Source organism: Chlorocebus sabaeus, chromosome 6, assembly GCF_047675955.1.
Source record: "Chlorocebus sabaeus isolate Y175 chromosome 6, mChlSab1.0.hap1, whole genome shotgun sequence".
In the NCBI taxonomy this organism is placed as follows: Eukaryota; Metazoa; Chordata; class Mammalia; order Primates; family Cercopithecidae; genus Chlorocebus; species Chlorocebus sabaeus.
This window is the reverse complement of record NC_132909.1, coordinates 42,631,295-42,648,109: the sequence shown is the minus strand read 5'-3', so window position 1 is coordinate 42,648,109 and position 16,815 is coordinate 42,631,295. Positions and strand designations below refer to the sequence as shown.

At 45.5% G+C, this 16,815-nt stretch overlaps 1 protein-coding gene across 1 annotated transcript in view; it reads right to left on the bottom strand.

Annotated features, from left to right (window-relative positions):
* The window catches only part of LOC103234249 (uncharacterized), an 80,231-nt gene extending 75,404 nt beyond the window's left edge, over nt 1-4,827 (bottom strand). The window contains 1 exon segment of the mRNA XM_073016757.1: nt 4,655-4,827. Coding sequence (XP_072872858.1) covers nt 4,655-4,657 — 3 coding nt within the window. The 5' untranslated portion in view covers nt 4,658-4,827.
* Between the last annotated feature and the right edge of the window lie 11,988 nt (nt 4,828-16,815).

Sequence of the window (16,815 nt, the reverse complement as noted above, 5' to 3'; positions counted from 1 at the left end):
CTTGGGAGGATGAAGTAGGAGAGAACTGCTTGAGCCTGAAAGGTTGAAGCTAAAGTAAGCCAATATCATGCCATGGCACTCTAGCCTGGGCAATAAGCCTGTCTCCAAAAATACAATAAAATAAAAGATTTAGTAAAAACAAAACATGGTACATAAACATCATGGAATACTCTGTGGTCATGAAAAAAAAAAAAAAAATGACCATGTCCTTTGCAATAACATTGATGAAACTGGAGACAATTATTCTTAGAAAACTAATGCAGAGGCCGGGCGCTGTGGCTCATGCCTGTAATCCCAGCACTTTGGGAGGCCGAGGTGGGATAATCACCTGAGGTCAGGAGTTTAAGACCAGCCTGACCAACATGGAGAAACCCCTCTCTACTAAAAATACAAAATCAGCCAGGTGTAGTGGCATGCGCCTGTAATCCCAGCTACATAGGAGGCTGAGGCAGGAGAATCGCTTGAATCCAGGAGGCGAAGACTGTGGTGAGCCGAGGTCGCACAATTGCATTCCAGCCTGGGCAACAAGAACAAAAATACATCTCAAAAAAACAAAACAAAACAAAAAACAAAAAAAGAAAACTAATGCAGAAACAGCGAACCAAATGCAGGTTATTATGTACCAGTAAGAGCTAAGTAATAAGAACACATCAACGCAAAGAGAACAACAGACAGTGAGGCCTAGTTGAGGGGGGAGGGTGGGAGGAGTAAGAGGATCAGAAAACATACCTGTTTGGTGCTATGCTTAGTACCTCAGTGACAAAATAATCTGCACTCCAAACTCCCATGGCATAATTTTAGCTGTGTAACAAACCCACATGTGTACACCCCACCAAAAATCAAAGCTTTTAAAAAAAAAAAAAATCCCTGTGTGGGAGTGGGAGAGAGTGCAATGTAGGTGAAAGGACTGATTTTCATTACAGATAGTGGCCCAGGTGGTGCTGTATTCTGATTTATTTTTGTTTGCATGCAGACAGATGAGATTATAAACAGGAGGTCCAGAACCTTAGGCTGGTGGAGAAAACAGGTTGCTGTTGCAGATTCTGTGTCTAGGGGTGGGTATATGCCCAGAGACTTGTAGAGACTTCTGGGTTCTTAGCAAGAAACACTAGGATAAAAAATGCCGTGGTGAAGTTCCTGAGGGTGGTGCTTAGTCCTGGGAAGAGTGTGGACACGTCAGTGTCTAGTGTGTGTGTTTGTGAGTGGGTGGGAATCCTGTGATGGCAGCTGCAAGAAAAGGCGGTCTGTCATCAGAGCTCTTTCCTCTAAGTTTTTAGTCTTCTGTCACCCTGGAAGAAGACCTTAAATCATAGGACAACAGGCAGTGTGACAGCCTGTGTACAGGAGAATAGAGCCTCCCATTTTCAAATACTCAGAGCTTTGTTCCAGGTCAGGCCTTCGTGATATCTTTTTTCTGACACCAAATCTGTAGAGTTTGCTGAACATCAAACAATTCTCCAACACCAACTCATTGCCTAATATTTGAATTCTGACACCACCCAGAGTCAGCACAGACCCTGATCCAGGGCTCATCCTCACAACATTGTCCTCACTGCCGATGCCAATCAAAAACCCCATAGGCCCATCTATACTTCTGAGCTACTGTTTGAAAACTGAGGACTCCCAAACCTCCCTGAAATTCAATAATTTGGTACAGCTACTTGCAGAACTCAGCAAAACACTGTAGTTATGTTTACCAGTTTCATATATAAGATGCAGCCCAGGAAAAGCCAAATGGAAGAAATGCATAGAACAAAGAAAAGAGATGGGGAAAGATGAAATACATAGATAATCCTGGAAAGTATTTGTGATTAATAAAATCCTCCATCCTTTGTGTGCTCCAGGAACAGCATATGGAAAGAAATGCCCTTCTCATTATGACTTAGATGGTGCCCTCTTTTCTTACCTATCACACAGCCAGACATATACTCTGCACATTTTCTCCTTTTTCTCATTAAGAAATTCAGTTGAATTTGTCTTCAGTGGTCAAAATAATTTTTTTTTTTTTTTTTTTTTTGAGATGGAGTCTCGGTCTGCCACCCAGGCTGGAGTTCCTTGGCACCATCTCAGCTCACTGCAACCTCTGCCTCCAGGGTTCAAGCAATTCTCCTGCCTCAGCCTCCCAAGTAGCTGGCATTACAGGTGGCCACCATGACTACTGGCTAATTTTTGTATTTTTAGTAGACACAGGGTATCACCATGTTGACCAGGCTGGTCTGGAACTCCTGACCTCAGGTGATCCGCCTGCCTCAGCCTTCCAAACTGCTGGGATTACATGCCTGAGCCATGGCGCTCAGCCTAAAATATTTCTTAATCAAACTTTACTTAAGTTTATCTCCATCCCTCAGGCTAGTGAACTTTGAGCTGCCCTCAGTCTGAGTCAACATACAACCCCATTTTATGTCCCTCCTAAGAACACACTGATTTCAGGGTAAGACATTCTCTGATCTAAAATCTGACTTTTTCACCCTCCATTTGCCATTCCCCTCTCACCTTCCTCTGTAATCTTTTTTACTCCTCCCTACAAAAGAAAGCCCTTTTCTGCCTACATTTTTTGCAAGCCATAAAGATCTTTTAGTTAGTTGGTACTTCTTCCTGTTGCAATACTTTTTAGGAACTCATTTTTTTTTTTTTACGTAAATCTAACATTTTTATTTTAGAAAGTGTAAAAAGTGCCTCAAAATCATAACAACTTCATTACCAGTAAGACCCTCCCAGTTTCCTTTCATCTTAATCTTAACCGCATCTGCCTGTGAGGCCCCAGCTTTCCAGGGCTCTGTAGCTTCTTTCAGAATAAAGTCTCCTTCCATGGCTGGGGTGAGCAGTCTGAGATATCTGCAGGGGAGTCTCCCCAGAAAAAAACTAACAGGGCCTTTAATAACCTCCTATTAGCCGCGTGCGGTGGCTCATACCAATAATGCCAGCACTTTGGGAGGCTGAGGCGGGCCTGATGCAGAGACTTCAAGACCAGCCTGACAAACACGGAGAAAACCCGTCTCTACGAAACACCAAAATTAGCCGGGCGTGATGGTGCGTGCCTGTAATCCCAGTTACTGGAGGGGCTGAGGTAGGAGAATCACTTGAACCCGGTAAGCCAAGATCACGCCATTACATTCCAGCCTGAGCACCAAGAGCGACACTGTGTCAAAAACAACAATAACAAAAACCCTCCTGTTGCAGGCTTAATATTAGCCTTAGCTTGGAGACACTAGGTTCAAGCTTTAATTTCCACTTCAGAGTTATTCACTTGGTTTTTTGAAACTAAGTGTTAGAAAATCAGTGAAATTACTCACAGTGTTTACATAAAGGAAGTTTTAAGATGCTTACTTTTTTTTTTTTTTTTTGAGCCGGAGTCTCGTTTTGTCTAGCAGGCTAAGATGACTGGATCTCAGCTCACTGCAACTTCCGCCTCCAGGGTTCAAGAAATTCTCGTGCCTCAGCCTTCCAAGTAGCTGGTACTACAGGCACGAGCCACCACACCCAGATAGTTTTCGTATTTTTAGTAGAGACGCGTTTCACCACGTTTGCCAGGCTGGTCTACAACTCCTGACCACGTGATCCACCCGCATCGGCCTCCGAAGTGCTGGGATTGCAGGCCTGAGCCACCGTGCCCAGCCAGGAAGGGGTTTTGAACCCTAATGCAGTTCCTGTTTTTGTTTCCCTCCCCTGTTGTCTGGGATCAGACCGCACACTCTAAGCTGATCCCGGTAAGCTTAGACCGAAACTTTTTCCAAATAAGGTAAATGGGCGACTTGCGAGAAAAGGAAAAGGGGGAAGAAGAAGGGGTAGGGTTGATTTACAACTTTTACAACTTATGACCAGAAAGTTAAGTCATTTAAGAGGAACTTTGTTGTCCTAACACCTCTTTACCTCAAGTGATCCACCCGCCTCGGCTTCCCAAAACGTTGGGATTACAGGCGTGAGCCACCGCGTCCGACCCCATAAATTTTTAATAGGAGAAAAGAGAAACTGTAAACCCAAAGGAACAAAGCTCTTCCCATTCATGAACCCGCACCCCGAGTCGGGATTCTCCCCTGCCCAACCTCCCCTGGTCCCTGCACAATCTGGGAGAGACGCCACGCTGCGGGTGCAGAGCTGCCCAGAGAAGGCTCCACTCAGGCCGGGCGCGGTGGCTCAAGCCTGTAATCCCAGCACTTTGGGAGGCCGAGACGGGCGGATCACGAGGTCAGGAGATCGAGACCATCCTGGCTAACACGGTGAAACCTCGTCTCTACTAAAAAATACAAAAAACTAGCCGAGCGTGGTGGCGGGCGCCTGTAGTCCCAGCTACTTGGGAGGCTGAGGCAGGAGAATGGCGTGAACCCGGGAGGCGGAGCTTGCAGTGAGCTGAGATCCGGCCACTGCACTCCAGCCTGGGCGACAGAGCGAGACTCCGTCTCCAAAAAAAAAAAAAAAAAGAAGGCTCCACGCCAGGGCACAGTCACCGCGCAGTGAAGAGACAATGCGCCCGGGGGCCCGGCTGTCAGCACAGCTGCCATCTTATGGCTGAACGGGATTGAGGCCGAGCTGGGCAAGAACTGGGGACGCAGATTGTGGAACTGACTGCGGGGAGGCCTGAGTCCCGCCACAGCCACTTTTCACCGGTTCCAACCAGTCCCTCTCCTCTCTCGGGATGTCGGATCGGCACTCTCACCATTTTTGGCTTCCAGGAGGTCCCGGTGTCTTAGCTGTGGATCTCCCAATACCTGCAGGACACAGGACCACACAGCCTGAGCGTCCAGGAGTAGTGAGAACTAGACCTAGAGCTCTGACTACGGCGAGAGACAGAGGCCTCACCAAACCCGGAAACCGCCCTCTTCGCTCCAGCTGCCTTTCTGATTGGACGGTTTCCAGCCCGCCGTCCCTGATTGGATAATGCTTAAGACCCCGCCCCCTTAGGCCCGGAGTGACAGTAGATGTGATCAGACGCTGGGCTGAGTGAAGAAAGAGTGACAGCCTAAGCTGCAGCCTTTTCAGGCAGGGCTTCCTCCCTGAGCTGAGCCAAGCCCACCCCAGAGCCTGGGAAAATTCTCTTTTCTTTACTCTCTCTCTCGTTGAATGTATTCAAAAGGTGAACAGAAGTATTTTGCTCTCATATTAATAATACATAAAACTTTTTTTCAAGAGAAAATCAACTTTTACTTTGGCAATAATGTATTGTCAATACTAAAGGTAATTTTGATAAAACGTTATAAAAGATCAAATTTGTCATTTTTGACCTCTCGAGATTTACATATATATTTTGTAATCTAATATAATTTTTTAACTGTTTATATTTTATTTTATCTATATTATTTTTATTTTTTCAATTTGAAACAACCTTTAAGTAATTTCAAACTGTTACAGGAGACAGAAATCATTTAGGGCCAGTCCGCTGGTGCATGCTTGTAATCCCAGCACTTTGGGAAGCGAAAGTGGGTGGATCTCTTGAGGTCAAGAGTTCAAGACCAGCCTGGCCAACGTGGTGAAACCTCATCTCTAATAAAAATACAAAAAATTAGCCACGTGTGGTGGTACATACCTGTAGTCCCAGGTGCTACGGAGGCTGAAGCAGGGGAATCGCTTGAACCCAGGAGGCGGAGGTTGTGTAACAGCCTAAGGGCTTCATCTTGTCTAGACAGAGGTGATTCATCAAGACAGGGGAATTTGTGGAGGAAAAGTTAAATATTAAATTTGAACTCAACTGAATGTGGACACACACAATGGTCATCAAGTCCTGGAACAGGTTATGTAAGCCGCTTGAGGCATTCCTCTGCTGACCCTCCCCTGGTCCCTGCACAATCTGGGAGAGACGCTAGGCTGCAGGTACAGAGCTGCCCAGAGAGGGCTCCAGGCCAGCGCACAGTCACAGTGCAGTGAAGAGACAGGACGCCTGGGGGCCTGGCTGTCAGTGCAGCTGCCATCTTCTGGCTGAATGGGACTGAGGCCAAGCTGGGCAAAGAGAACTCGGGGCGCAGATTGTTTTGGAGAAATCTCTACTTTAGTCTATTCCTATATGTTAGTTATTGAAAAACAATAGCCAATTGCAAAAAAAAACACGTTGACCTTTTTGTGTTCCTTGAGCCCAGTTGCAAAGAGCCCAGTTGCAACTGGGCCTCATGCCAAACAACTTGTTATAAAAGGAGCTAGGATCCTGGACTGCACCAAAGCTTCAAAGACCTCTCCTTGTCTATGCTGGGACGGGTGGCTGACTCTTGGGCCCAGGCTGTTGTTTCCTGGTGTGGTGGTGAATCTTGGTCTGGTGAGTGGGTGTCGGACTCTGGAGTCCAGACTGTTGCTTCCTGGTCTGCTGATGAATCCTCCATAGTCTGGCGAGTGTATGGAGGATTTTTTTCTCTTCTCCCCTTCCCATTGCAATGTTCTTATTATATCAATTTTCTTATTATAGATGCATTGCCATTTACCTGGGATAAAGCTTGTTTACCCTTAAAGGTATTGCAAGTGTGTGTCTTTTCTTCTCCCCTCATGTGTTTCCTGCACAGAACATTATATTTCTCAAGGGCTTTGCTTGTTCCTTTTTATTATGTTTTGTTTAATCTTGTCTGCATGCCTTATTTTGGCAAGGTGGTCTTCAAACTCTGATGTCCTTTCTTCTGCTTGGTCAATTCGGCTACAAATACTTTTGTATGCTTCATGAAGTTCTCATGCTGTGTTTTTCACCTCCATCAGATCATTTATGTTCCTCTCTAAACTGGTTATTCTAAGTTAGCAGTTCCTCTAACCTTTTATCAAGGTTCTTAGCTTCTTGGAATTGGGTTAGAACATGTTCCTTTAGCTCAGCAGAGTTTATTACCCATCTTCTGAAGCCTACATCTGTCCATTCATCCATCTCATCCTCTGTCCAGTTCTGCGCCCTTGCTGAAGAGACATTTTGATAACTCGGAGGAAAAGCAGCACTCTGGCCTTTCAGCGTTCTTTTGTTGATTCTTTCTCATCTTCATGAACTTGTCTAGTTTTGATCTTTGAGTTTGCTGACAATTGAATTGTTGTTTTTGTTTTTGTTTTGTTTTGTTTTGTTTTGAGACAGAGTCTCACTGTGTCACCCAGGCTGGAGGGCAGTGGCACAATCTCAGCTCAGTGCAACCTTCGCATCCCAGGTTCAAGTGATTCTCGTGTCTCAGACTCCTGAGTAGCTGGGACTACAGGCATGCAACACAATGCCTGGCTAATTTTTGTATTTTTTAGTAGAGATGGGGCTTTCGCCATGTTGGCCAGGCTGGTTTTGAACTCCTGACCTCAAGTGATCTGCCTGCCTCAGCCTCCCAAAGTATTGAGATTACCGGTGTGAGCCACCATGCCTGGCTTTGGATGGGTTTTTGTCGGTACTTTTTTGTTGTTGATGCTGTTGTTGTTGCTTTCTGTTTGTTTGATTTTCTTTCAGTGGTTAGGTCCCTCTTCTGTAGGGCTGCTGCAGTTTGCTGGGGGATCACTTTAGGCCCTATTCAGGACAACAGGTTCACTCCTGTTCCTGGAGATGTCAATCAAGGAGAGTGAAGAATAGCAAAGAAGAGTGTCTGCTCCTTCCTCTGGAATCTCTGACCTCAAGAGGCACCAACCTGATGCCAGTAGGATTGCTTCTGTATAGGGTGTCTGACAACCCCTCTTGAAGGGTTTCATCCAGTTGAGTGGCATGGGGAGGAGAACCCATTTAATGAAGCACTTTGTTCCTTGGTAGAGGGGAGTGTTTCACTGGGGGGAAACCCACTCATCTGGGCTGCCTGCATTTTTCAGAACTAGCAGGAGGAAAGGCTAAGTCTGCTGGTCCGCAGAGACTGCAGCCACCCCTCCCCTTAGGGGCTCAGGCCCAGGGAGATCAGAGTTATGTCCCTGAGCCCCTGGCTGGAGTTGTTGGAGTTCCTGCAGGGAGGCCCTGCCCAGTGAGGAGGGATGAGTCAGGGTCAGGCCTAAAGAGACACTTTGGCTGCAGTCTGCCACAGCCAGTGTGTTGGGCTGTGGGGGACACCTCTTGAGACCAAGTTGTCTAGCCTCCCTGACTCTAGCAGGGAAAAAAATGCAGCCAGGAGCTCTAGAAATTGCTGCTGCCCTTCCCGTGCCCAGGGAGCTTAGCCTTGTAGGCAATTGGGAGTCTCAGTGCTGGCTGCTGTCCCTCCTCCAAGGAGCTCAAAAGGCTTAGACAGCAGGCAGCCACAGCCATGGTGCTGGTCGCCCCTCCCCGGGGAACTGAGCAGGCTTAAGCAGACTCTAGCTGAGAGGATGTTAAGAATCTGTTCAACTCTCGGGTTGGAATCTGAGGCTCCAGTGGCGTGGCTTCAGGAGTGGAATCTTATGATCAGTGGATTGCACAGTTTCACGGAAAAAGCACAGTTTCCCAGGCTGGGTAGCCTGCTCAGTCACCGCCTCTCTTGGCTGGGAAATGGCTGTGGCGGGACTCAGGCCTCCCACAGTCAGCTTCAAAATCTGCTTCCCGAGTTTTTCTTGCCCAGCTCGGCCTCTGTCCCCTTCAGCCATAACATGTTGGCTAAGCTGACGGCCAGGCCCCGGCCGTCCTGTCTCTTCCCTGCGCGGTGACTGTGCCCTGGCCTGGAGCCCTCTCTGGGCAGCTCTGCACCCGCAGCGCCGCGTCTCTCCCAGATTGCGCAGGGACGAGGGGAGGGTCGACAGGGGGAGATTCTTGACTCGGGCTGCGGGTTCATGAATGGAAAGAGCTTTGGTCCCTGGGGTTCACAGTTTTTCTTTTCTCCTATTAAAAATGTACGGGGCCGGGCCCGGTTGCTCACGCCTATAATCCCAGCACTTTGGGAGGCGGAGGTGGGCGAATCACTTGAGGTCAGGAGTTGAAGACCAGCCTGGCCAAAATGGGGAAACCCCATCTCTACTAAAAACACAAAAAATAGCTGGATGTGATGGCAACTGTCTGTAGTCCCAGCTACTCCGGGGACAGAGGAGAGAGAATCTCTTGAACCTGGGAGGCGGAGGTGGCAGTGAGGTGAGATCGCGCCACGGCACTTCGGCTGGGGCGACAGAGCAAGACTCTCAAAAAAAAAAAAGAAAAGAAAAAAAATCCCAGCACTTTGAGAGGCCGAGGCGGGCGGATCATGAGGTCAGGAGATCGAGACCATCCTGGCTAACACGGTGAAACCCCGACTCTACTAAAATACAAAAAATTAGCCGGGCGTGGTGGTGGGCGCCTGTAGTCCCAGCGACTGGGCAGGCTGAGACAGGAGAATGGCGTGAACCCGGGAGGCGGAGCTTGCAGTGAGCCGAGATCGGGCCTCTGCACTCCAGTCTGGGCGACAGAGCAAGACTCCGTCTCAAAAAAAAAAAAAAAAAAAAAAAAAAAACCATATGGGAGTCACTGCAACAATATCAAGTAATTTTTTTTTTTTTTTTTTTTTTTTTTTTGAGACGGAGTCTCGCTCTGTCGCCCAGGCTGGAGTGCAGTGGCCGGATCTCGGCTCACTGCAAGCTCCGCCTCCCGGGTTCATGCCATTCTCCTGCCTCAGCCTCCCGAGTAACTGGGACTACAGGTGCCCGCCACCTCGCCCGGCTAGTTTTTTTGTAGTTTTAGTAGAGACGGGGTTTCACCGTGTTAGCCAGGATGGTCTCGATCTTCTGACCTCGTGATCCGCCCGTCTCGGCCTCCCAAAGTGCTGGGATTACAGGCTTGAGCCACCGCGCCCGGCCATCAAGTAATTTAATGAAAGAATTATAGAAGAATTGTAGAGCACCCAGCTATAGTTTGTAGTTTGAGGTCCATGGGAGGGGCTTGAAGAAAACACATTTATAAGATGCATGATGAAGAAAACCATATTCAATAATTGGTCAGGTGGAAATTTCCTGATTATGTAATCAGAGTTTAATTGGCACTTTATAGTTGTTTAAGCTTGAATTGTGTTTCCCCTAATGTAGTGATTTACCAAAAAATGCACTTGAGTTTAGATTTTTTTCTTAGAAGTAGGAATCCGGGGACGAGAGCCTCTTCAGTCTCTCAGACTCCTAAAGTCTAACTGTCTGCCACTTAATTATTTTCACACCCCAACAGGGACCGATTTTCTCTGGCATTTTTCACATGTGTCCCAAGCAGGGCCTCAAGTGTACCCCATGTTCCTCAATTAATCATTTTTTAAAAAGCCTTGCATAACACTATTAAATAAATTTGTTTTCTGTTTGTAAATATTTCCCCTGGAAAGAAAGCAAAGAATAATCCCCTGACACTGTATTGTAAAAATATCTGTGCCTCTTTTTCTTCTATTTTTCCAGAGAACTTATCAGAATGTTTTTAGGTTAAGATTACTGTTTGGGTGATGTGTCCTCAGCTATCCTTCAGTTTTTTTTTTTTTCTGGGCCTGGATTTTAGTACTTTCTGGCGATAAACCAAGATACCCACCATGGCTATCTCTGCTAGAGTGTCTAGTGACTATTAGCTCTTTGGTCATTTTCTCCAATAGGACCACTTGAAGTATGGAGTGTAGCCTCTCGAGGGAGCAGGTGGCAGCCTTGGGGCTGAAAGGCATCTCCCGGTGCACTATTTTTTTTTTCTTTTTGAAAAGCTAACCCTTTGAGACATGAAGATTGTCTTCACCCAACCTAGCTTCCATTTGTTGGATACGCATTGCTGGGCAGCCAATCAGATGCTGGTATTGAGGGGAAAACAGATAATTTCTGCCCCCTGGATTCTCTTGAGTGGGGCAGGAGAATAGTGAAGAAAAAATAGTGAAAATTTTGAAAAAAAAAAGAACACTCCAACAGACAAAAACACTGACCCCAGTGTGATGGCATAAAAACTTATGAAGTAAAATGCACCTGGGGCTCTCACTGGGGCATAGCGCACTATCTCCTGGGAGGGTGGTTACTGAGCATGTAAGTGAACAGGATGGGATAGGTAATTGGATGTGTACCTTGAAAAGATTTGTTCACTTATTTTGACCTCCGGTATTTTTTTTTTATTTATTAGACAGTCTCCCTCTGTTGCACAGGCTGTAATTCAATGGCTCGATCTCAGATCACTGCAACTTCCGCTTCCTGGGTTGAAGTGATTCTCATGCCTCGGCCTCCCAAGTAGCTAGCACCATTGCGCCTGGCTAGTTTTTGTATTTTTAGTAGAGATGGACCAGGCTGATCCCAAACTTAGGGTCTTAAGTGATCCACCTGACTTGGCCACCCAAAGTGCTGGGATTACAGGCGTGAGCCACTGCACCCGGCTGCATCAATTGTTTTTTTTACTGTTATTTGCATTTTATTAGTAGGGCTTAAAAGGTAAGAAAATATTTACAAAGGACATAAAAGAGATGAGTTTCAAAAAATTGGTATTTAATAATATATTCCATTTGTTAATAATTCCCATTTGCCTTTTTCTTTCCCAGAGTAAGCTTAGGAATTTTTTCAGGTGTGTTTTTTATGGTTGAGTTATTTCAAACAAAATTCTTTAAAGCCTTAGCATTAAGAATGTTAGCTACTGGCTGAGCACCGTGTCTCATGCCTGTAATCCCAGCACTTTGGGAGGATGAGGCGAGCAGATCACGAGGTCAGCAGTTCAAGACCAGCCTGTCCGAGATGGTGAAACCCTGTCTCTACTAAAAATACAAAAATTAGCCGGGCATGGTGGCTGGCGCCTGTAATCCCATCTACTCTGGAGCTTGAGGCAGAGAATTGCTTGAACCTGGGAGGCAGAGGTTGCAGTGAGCCGAGATCATGCCACTGCACTCCAGCCTGGGTGACAGAGCAAGACTCCATCCTCCATCTCAAAAAAAAAAAAAAAAAGAATGCTAGCTACCAAGAAAAAAAAAAAAAAGAAAAGAAAAAAAATTAGAGAAAATCTCTCTTTCATTTTGACTGTGGACAATGAACATATTTCCACAGGAAAATGTGGTAGATCATTTATGGGTTACATAGATTCATCAAAACATCAGTTCCTCTTTTTGCAGGGTAAATTTGTGACAGTGATTATCTTGGTTCTATATCATGTTGTCTTGATTTCTTAGTTTAATGCTAAATTATATGTGATGCAACTTATGTACCTTCTACAAGTGTTCCCATATGACTAATTTTTTACTACATTATTTTTAATAGAAATAATAAAATAATACATATATTTTCTGAAAGAAGTAGACATATTTGCTTTTCTTATGGAGATATAAAATGCAAGCACCTTAGCCATTTTCAGTGGCTCATGCCTACAATCCCAGCACTTTGGGAGGCCAAGGCAGGTTGATCACTTGAGGTCAGGAGTTCGAGACCAGGCTGCCCAACATGGAGAAACCCCGTCTCTACTAGAAATACAAAAATTACCCGGGTGCTGTGGCACATGCCTATAGTCCCAGCTATTTGGGAGGCTGAGGCAGGAGAATGGCTAGAACCTGGGTGGCAGAGGTTGCAGTGAGCTGAGATTGTGCCATTGCACTACAGCCTGGGTGACAGACTCCATCTCAAAAAAAATAAAATAAAATAAAATAAAATAAATGTAAGCAGCTTAAAATTTCCTTCCCTTATGTAAACACTTTGAGTAATTTCACTGGATTTTTCAAGCAGTTAGTTTCAAAATCAAGTGAGTAACTCTGACATGGAAATTAAAGCTTTAACCTAGTGACTTGAACCTAAGGCTAATATTAAGCCTGCAACAGAAGGTAATTAAAGGCAGAGTTAGATTTTTTTTTTTTTTTTTTTTTTGAGACGGAGTCTCACACAGTTGCCTAGGCTGGAGTGCACTGCCAGGATCTTGGTTCACTGCAACCTCTGCCTCCTGGGTTCAAGAGATTATCCTGCCTCAGCCTTTCGAGTAGCTGGGATTACAGGTCCCCACCACCATACCTGGCTAATTTTTAGTAGAGACAGGGTTTCACTATGTTACAGGCCAGGCTGGTTGCGAATGCCTGACCACGTGATTCACCCGCCTCGACCTCCCAAAGTGTTGGGATTACAAGCGTGAGCCACTGCGCCCGGCCAAAGGCCCAGTTACTTTTTTCTGGAAAGACTCCCCTGAAGATGTTTCAGCCCGCTCACCCCAGCCATTGAAGGAGCCGTTATTCTGAGAGAAGCTACAGAGCCCTGGAAAGCTGGGGTCCCACAGGCAGATGCGGTTGAGGCTAAAATGAAGGGAAACTGGGAGAGTCTTACTGATCATGAAGTTGTTATTGTTTTGAGGCACTTTCTAGATTTTGTAAAATAAAAACGTTATATTTATGTAAGAAAAATAAATTCCAAAAAGTTATTGCAACAGGAGAAAGCAACAACCAACTATAAGATCTTTATGGCTTGCAAAAATGTAGGCAGAAAAGGACTTTTTTTCCCTATGGAGGAGCACACAAGATTAGAAAGGAGGTGGGAGGGGAATGGCAAATGGAGGGTGAAAAAGTCAGATTTTAGATCAGAGAATGTCTTACCCTGAAATCAGCATGTTCTTAGGAGGGATGTAGAATGAGGTTCTATGTTGACTCAGGCTGAGGGTAGCTCAAAGTTCAGGAGCCTGAGGGAGTGAGAATACCCTAAGTAAAGTTTGATTTAAAAATATTTTATTTTAAGCTGGGTGTGGTGGTTCACACCTGTAATCCCAGCACTTTGGGTGGCAGAGGCAGGCGGATCACCTGAAGTCAGGAGTTTGAGACCAGCCTGGCCAACATGGTGAAACCCTGTGTCTACTAAAAATACAAAAATTAGCCAGGCATCCTGGTGGGCACCCGTAATCCCAGCTACTTGGGAGGCTAAGGCAGGAAAATTGCTTCAACCTGGGAGAAGGATGTTGCAGTGAGCCGAGACTGTGCCACTGCACTCCAGCCTGGACGACAGAGTGAGACTCCATCTCAAAAAATATATATATTTTGACCAGTGAAGACAAATTCAACTGATTTTTCTTAATGAGAAAACGGAGAAACTGTGCAGACTGTGTGTCTGGCTGTGTGATATGTAAGAAAAAGTCATAACAGGAAGAGTGCTTCTTTCCATAAACTTCCTGGAGCACACAAAGTATGGAGAATTTTATTAATCACAAATATTTTCCAGGATTATCTATGTGTTTCATCTTGCCCCATCTCTTTTCTTTGTTCTACACATTTCTTCCATTTGGCTTTTCCTGGGCTGCCTCTTATATATGAAACTGGTAAACATAACTACAGTGTTTGCTCAGTTCTGTGAGTAGCTCTACGAAATTATTGAACTTCAGGGAGGTTATGGGAGTCCCCAATTTTTAAACAGTAGCTCAGAAGCATAGATGGGCCCATGGGGTTTGTGACTGGCATCTGCAGTGAGAACAATGTTGTGGGACTGAGTCGTGAATCACGGTCTGTGCTGACTTTGGGTGCTGTCAGAATTCAAATGTTTCACACTGAGTTGGTGTTGGAGAATTGTTTGATGTTCAGAAAACTACAGATTTGGTGTCAGAAAAATAAAATATCATAAAGGCCTGGCATGGAATAAAACTCTGGGTATTTAGGAACGGGAGGCTCTGCTCTCCTGTACACAGGCTGTCACACTGCCCATTGTCTTGTGATTCCAGGTCTTCTCTCAGGGTGACAGAAGACTGAGAACTTAGAGGAAAGAGCTCTGATGACAGATCCCCTTTTCTTGCAGCTGCCACCACAGGATTCCCACCTGCTCCCAAACACACACACTAGACATTGACGTGTCCACTCTCCTCCCAGGACTAGGCACCATCCTCAGAAACTTCACCACAGCATTTTTGATCCAAGTGTTTCTTGCCAAAAAGCCACAAGTGTCTACAAGTCTCCTTGCATATCCCCATCCCTGGACACTGAATCTGCAGCAGCAACCTGTTTACTCCACCAGCCTAGGGTTCTGGCCCTCCTGTTCATAATCTCATCTGCCTGCATGCACACAGAAATGAATCAGAGTACAGCCCCACCTGGGCTGCTATCTGTAGCAAAAAATTATTCCTTTCACCTACATTGCACTCTCTCCCATCCAGGGATTTTTTTTTTCTTTTAGCTTTTATTTTTTGTTCACGGTACACATGTGGGCTTGTTACACAGCTAAAATTATGTCCTGGGGGTTTGGTGTGCAGATTATTTTGTCACTGAGTTACTAAGCATAGCACCAAACAGGTCTATTTTCTGATCCTCTGAGTCCTCCCACCCTATTGCAGGATGTGGCCAGCAGTTCACAATGCAACGGGGCTCTCTCTTTGCTCCCAGGTGGATCTGCAGGTCGAGAAATAATAGACACACACAAGATAGTGAAAACGGCATCCAGGGGGGTCACCGCCTTCTGGTCCCGCGGTGCCAACAATGCACTGGATATGCCAGCATTTATTATTAAGTTTAGTGAGGGCGGGGGTAGGTTAGTGAGGGATTTAGGGCCATTTGATTATGAGGTGAGATGGTCACATGGGAATGAAGTAATTCTTTAACATAACTTCTGTATGCAGAAGTACACTATACAGAGATAAGAATTGACAATGTAGTGTGTGCATCAGTAATTTCTAACAGAGCCTTAAAACAGGAACACAGTCTTTCCATAACCTATGATTAGCAAGATATTAATCAGCAGTAACAGTTGCAGCAAAAGCTAGTTACAAACAATTCATAGAAACAGGACGTGAAGTTAGACAACTGGTTAGACCAGAAATTCTCAGAAGGGAGTATGCCTCAACCCTAAAGAGGCCTAGAAGAGCCGTGGCAAGATGAGGGTGTTTATAGCCCTATCTTATCCATATGGACAGGCGCCCCCCCATGCATCCGTTTATAGGCTTTCCACGAGGGTCACGTTCCATTCCCAGAGCTATGAACATCTGCTCTTCTGGGATAGGAATCTTGGTGATGTGAAACTTCCCTGACTGCACGTCCATTCATAGGCTCTCTGCAGGGGGAAGCACATTAAACGCTGTTGGCTCATTCTGGCAGTCCAACCTGGCATTGTCTTTACACAATCCTGCATGCAATTTTGTATTTACAATAATCAGGAGCATTTCATCTTTTATTCCATAGCCATAGTTTCAGGAGGTCTCCCTACGCCACCCTCCACCCTCAACTAGGCACCTGTCATTCTCCTCTTTGTGTTCACGTGTTCTTATAACTTAGCTCTTACTTAAAAATAATAACATGCATTTGGTTTTGTTTCTGCAGTAGTTTTCTTTCTTTTTTTTTTTTTTTTTTTTTTGTTTTGCTTTGTTTTGTTTTCGAGTAGGAGTTTTGCTCTTGTTGCCCAGGCTGGAATGCAATGGTATGATCTCGGTTCACTGCTACCTTAGTGTTCTGGGTTCAGGCTATTCCACTGCCTCAACCTCCCAAGTAGCTGGGATTACAGGTGGGCGACACCGTGTGTGGCTAATTTTGTATCTTTAGTAGAGATGGGGTTTCTCCATGTTGATCAGGCTGGTTTCAAACTCCCAACCTCAGGTGATCCACCAACCTCAGCCTCCCAAATTTCTGGGATTACAGGCATTGAGCCACAGCGCCCGGCCTCTGCATTAGTTTTCTAAGCATAATGGTCTCCAGCTTCATCCATATTATTGCAAAGGACATGATCTTTTTTTTTTAATGGCCACAGAGTATTCCATGATGTTTATGTACCATATTTTGTTTTTATTAAATCTTTTATTCTACTTTATTTTTGGAGACAAGCTTATTGCCCAGGCTAGAGTGCTATGGCATGACACTTGCTTACTTTAGTCGCAACCTCCCAGGCTCAAGCAATTCCGTCGCCCTCATCCTTCCAAGTAACTGGGACTACATGTGTGCATTACCATGCCTGGCCAATTTTTCTTTATGTATTTTTCATGGAGACAGAATTTACCATGTTGCCCAGGCTGGTATCAAACTTCTAAGCTCAGGCAATCCACCTGCCTCGGCCTCCCAAAGTGCTGACATTACAAGCATGAGCCACCGCATCTGACCATACCATATT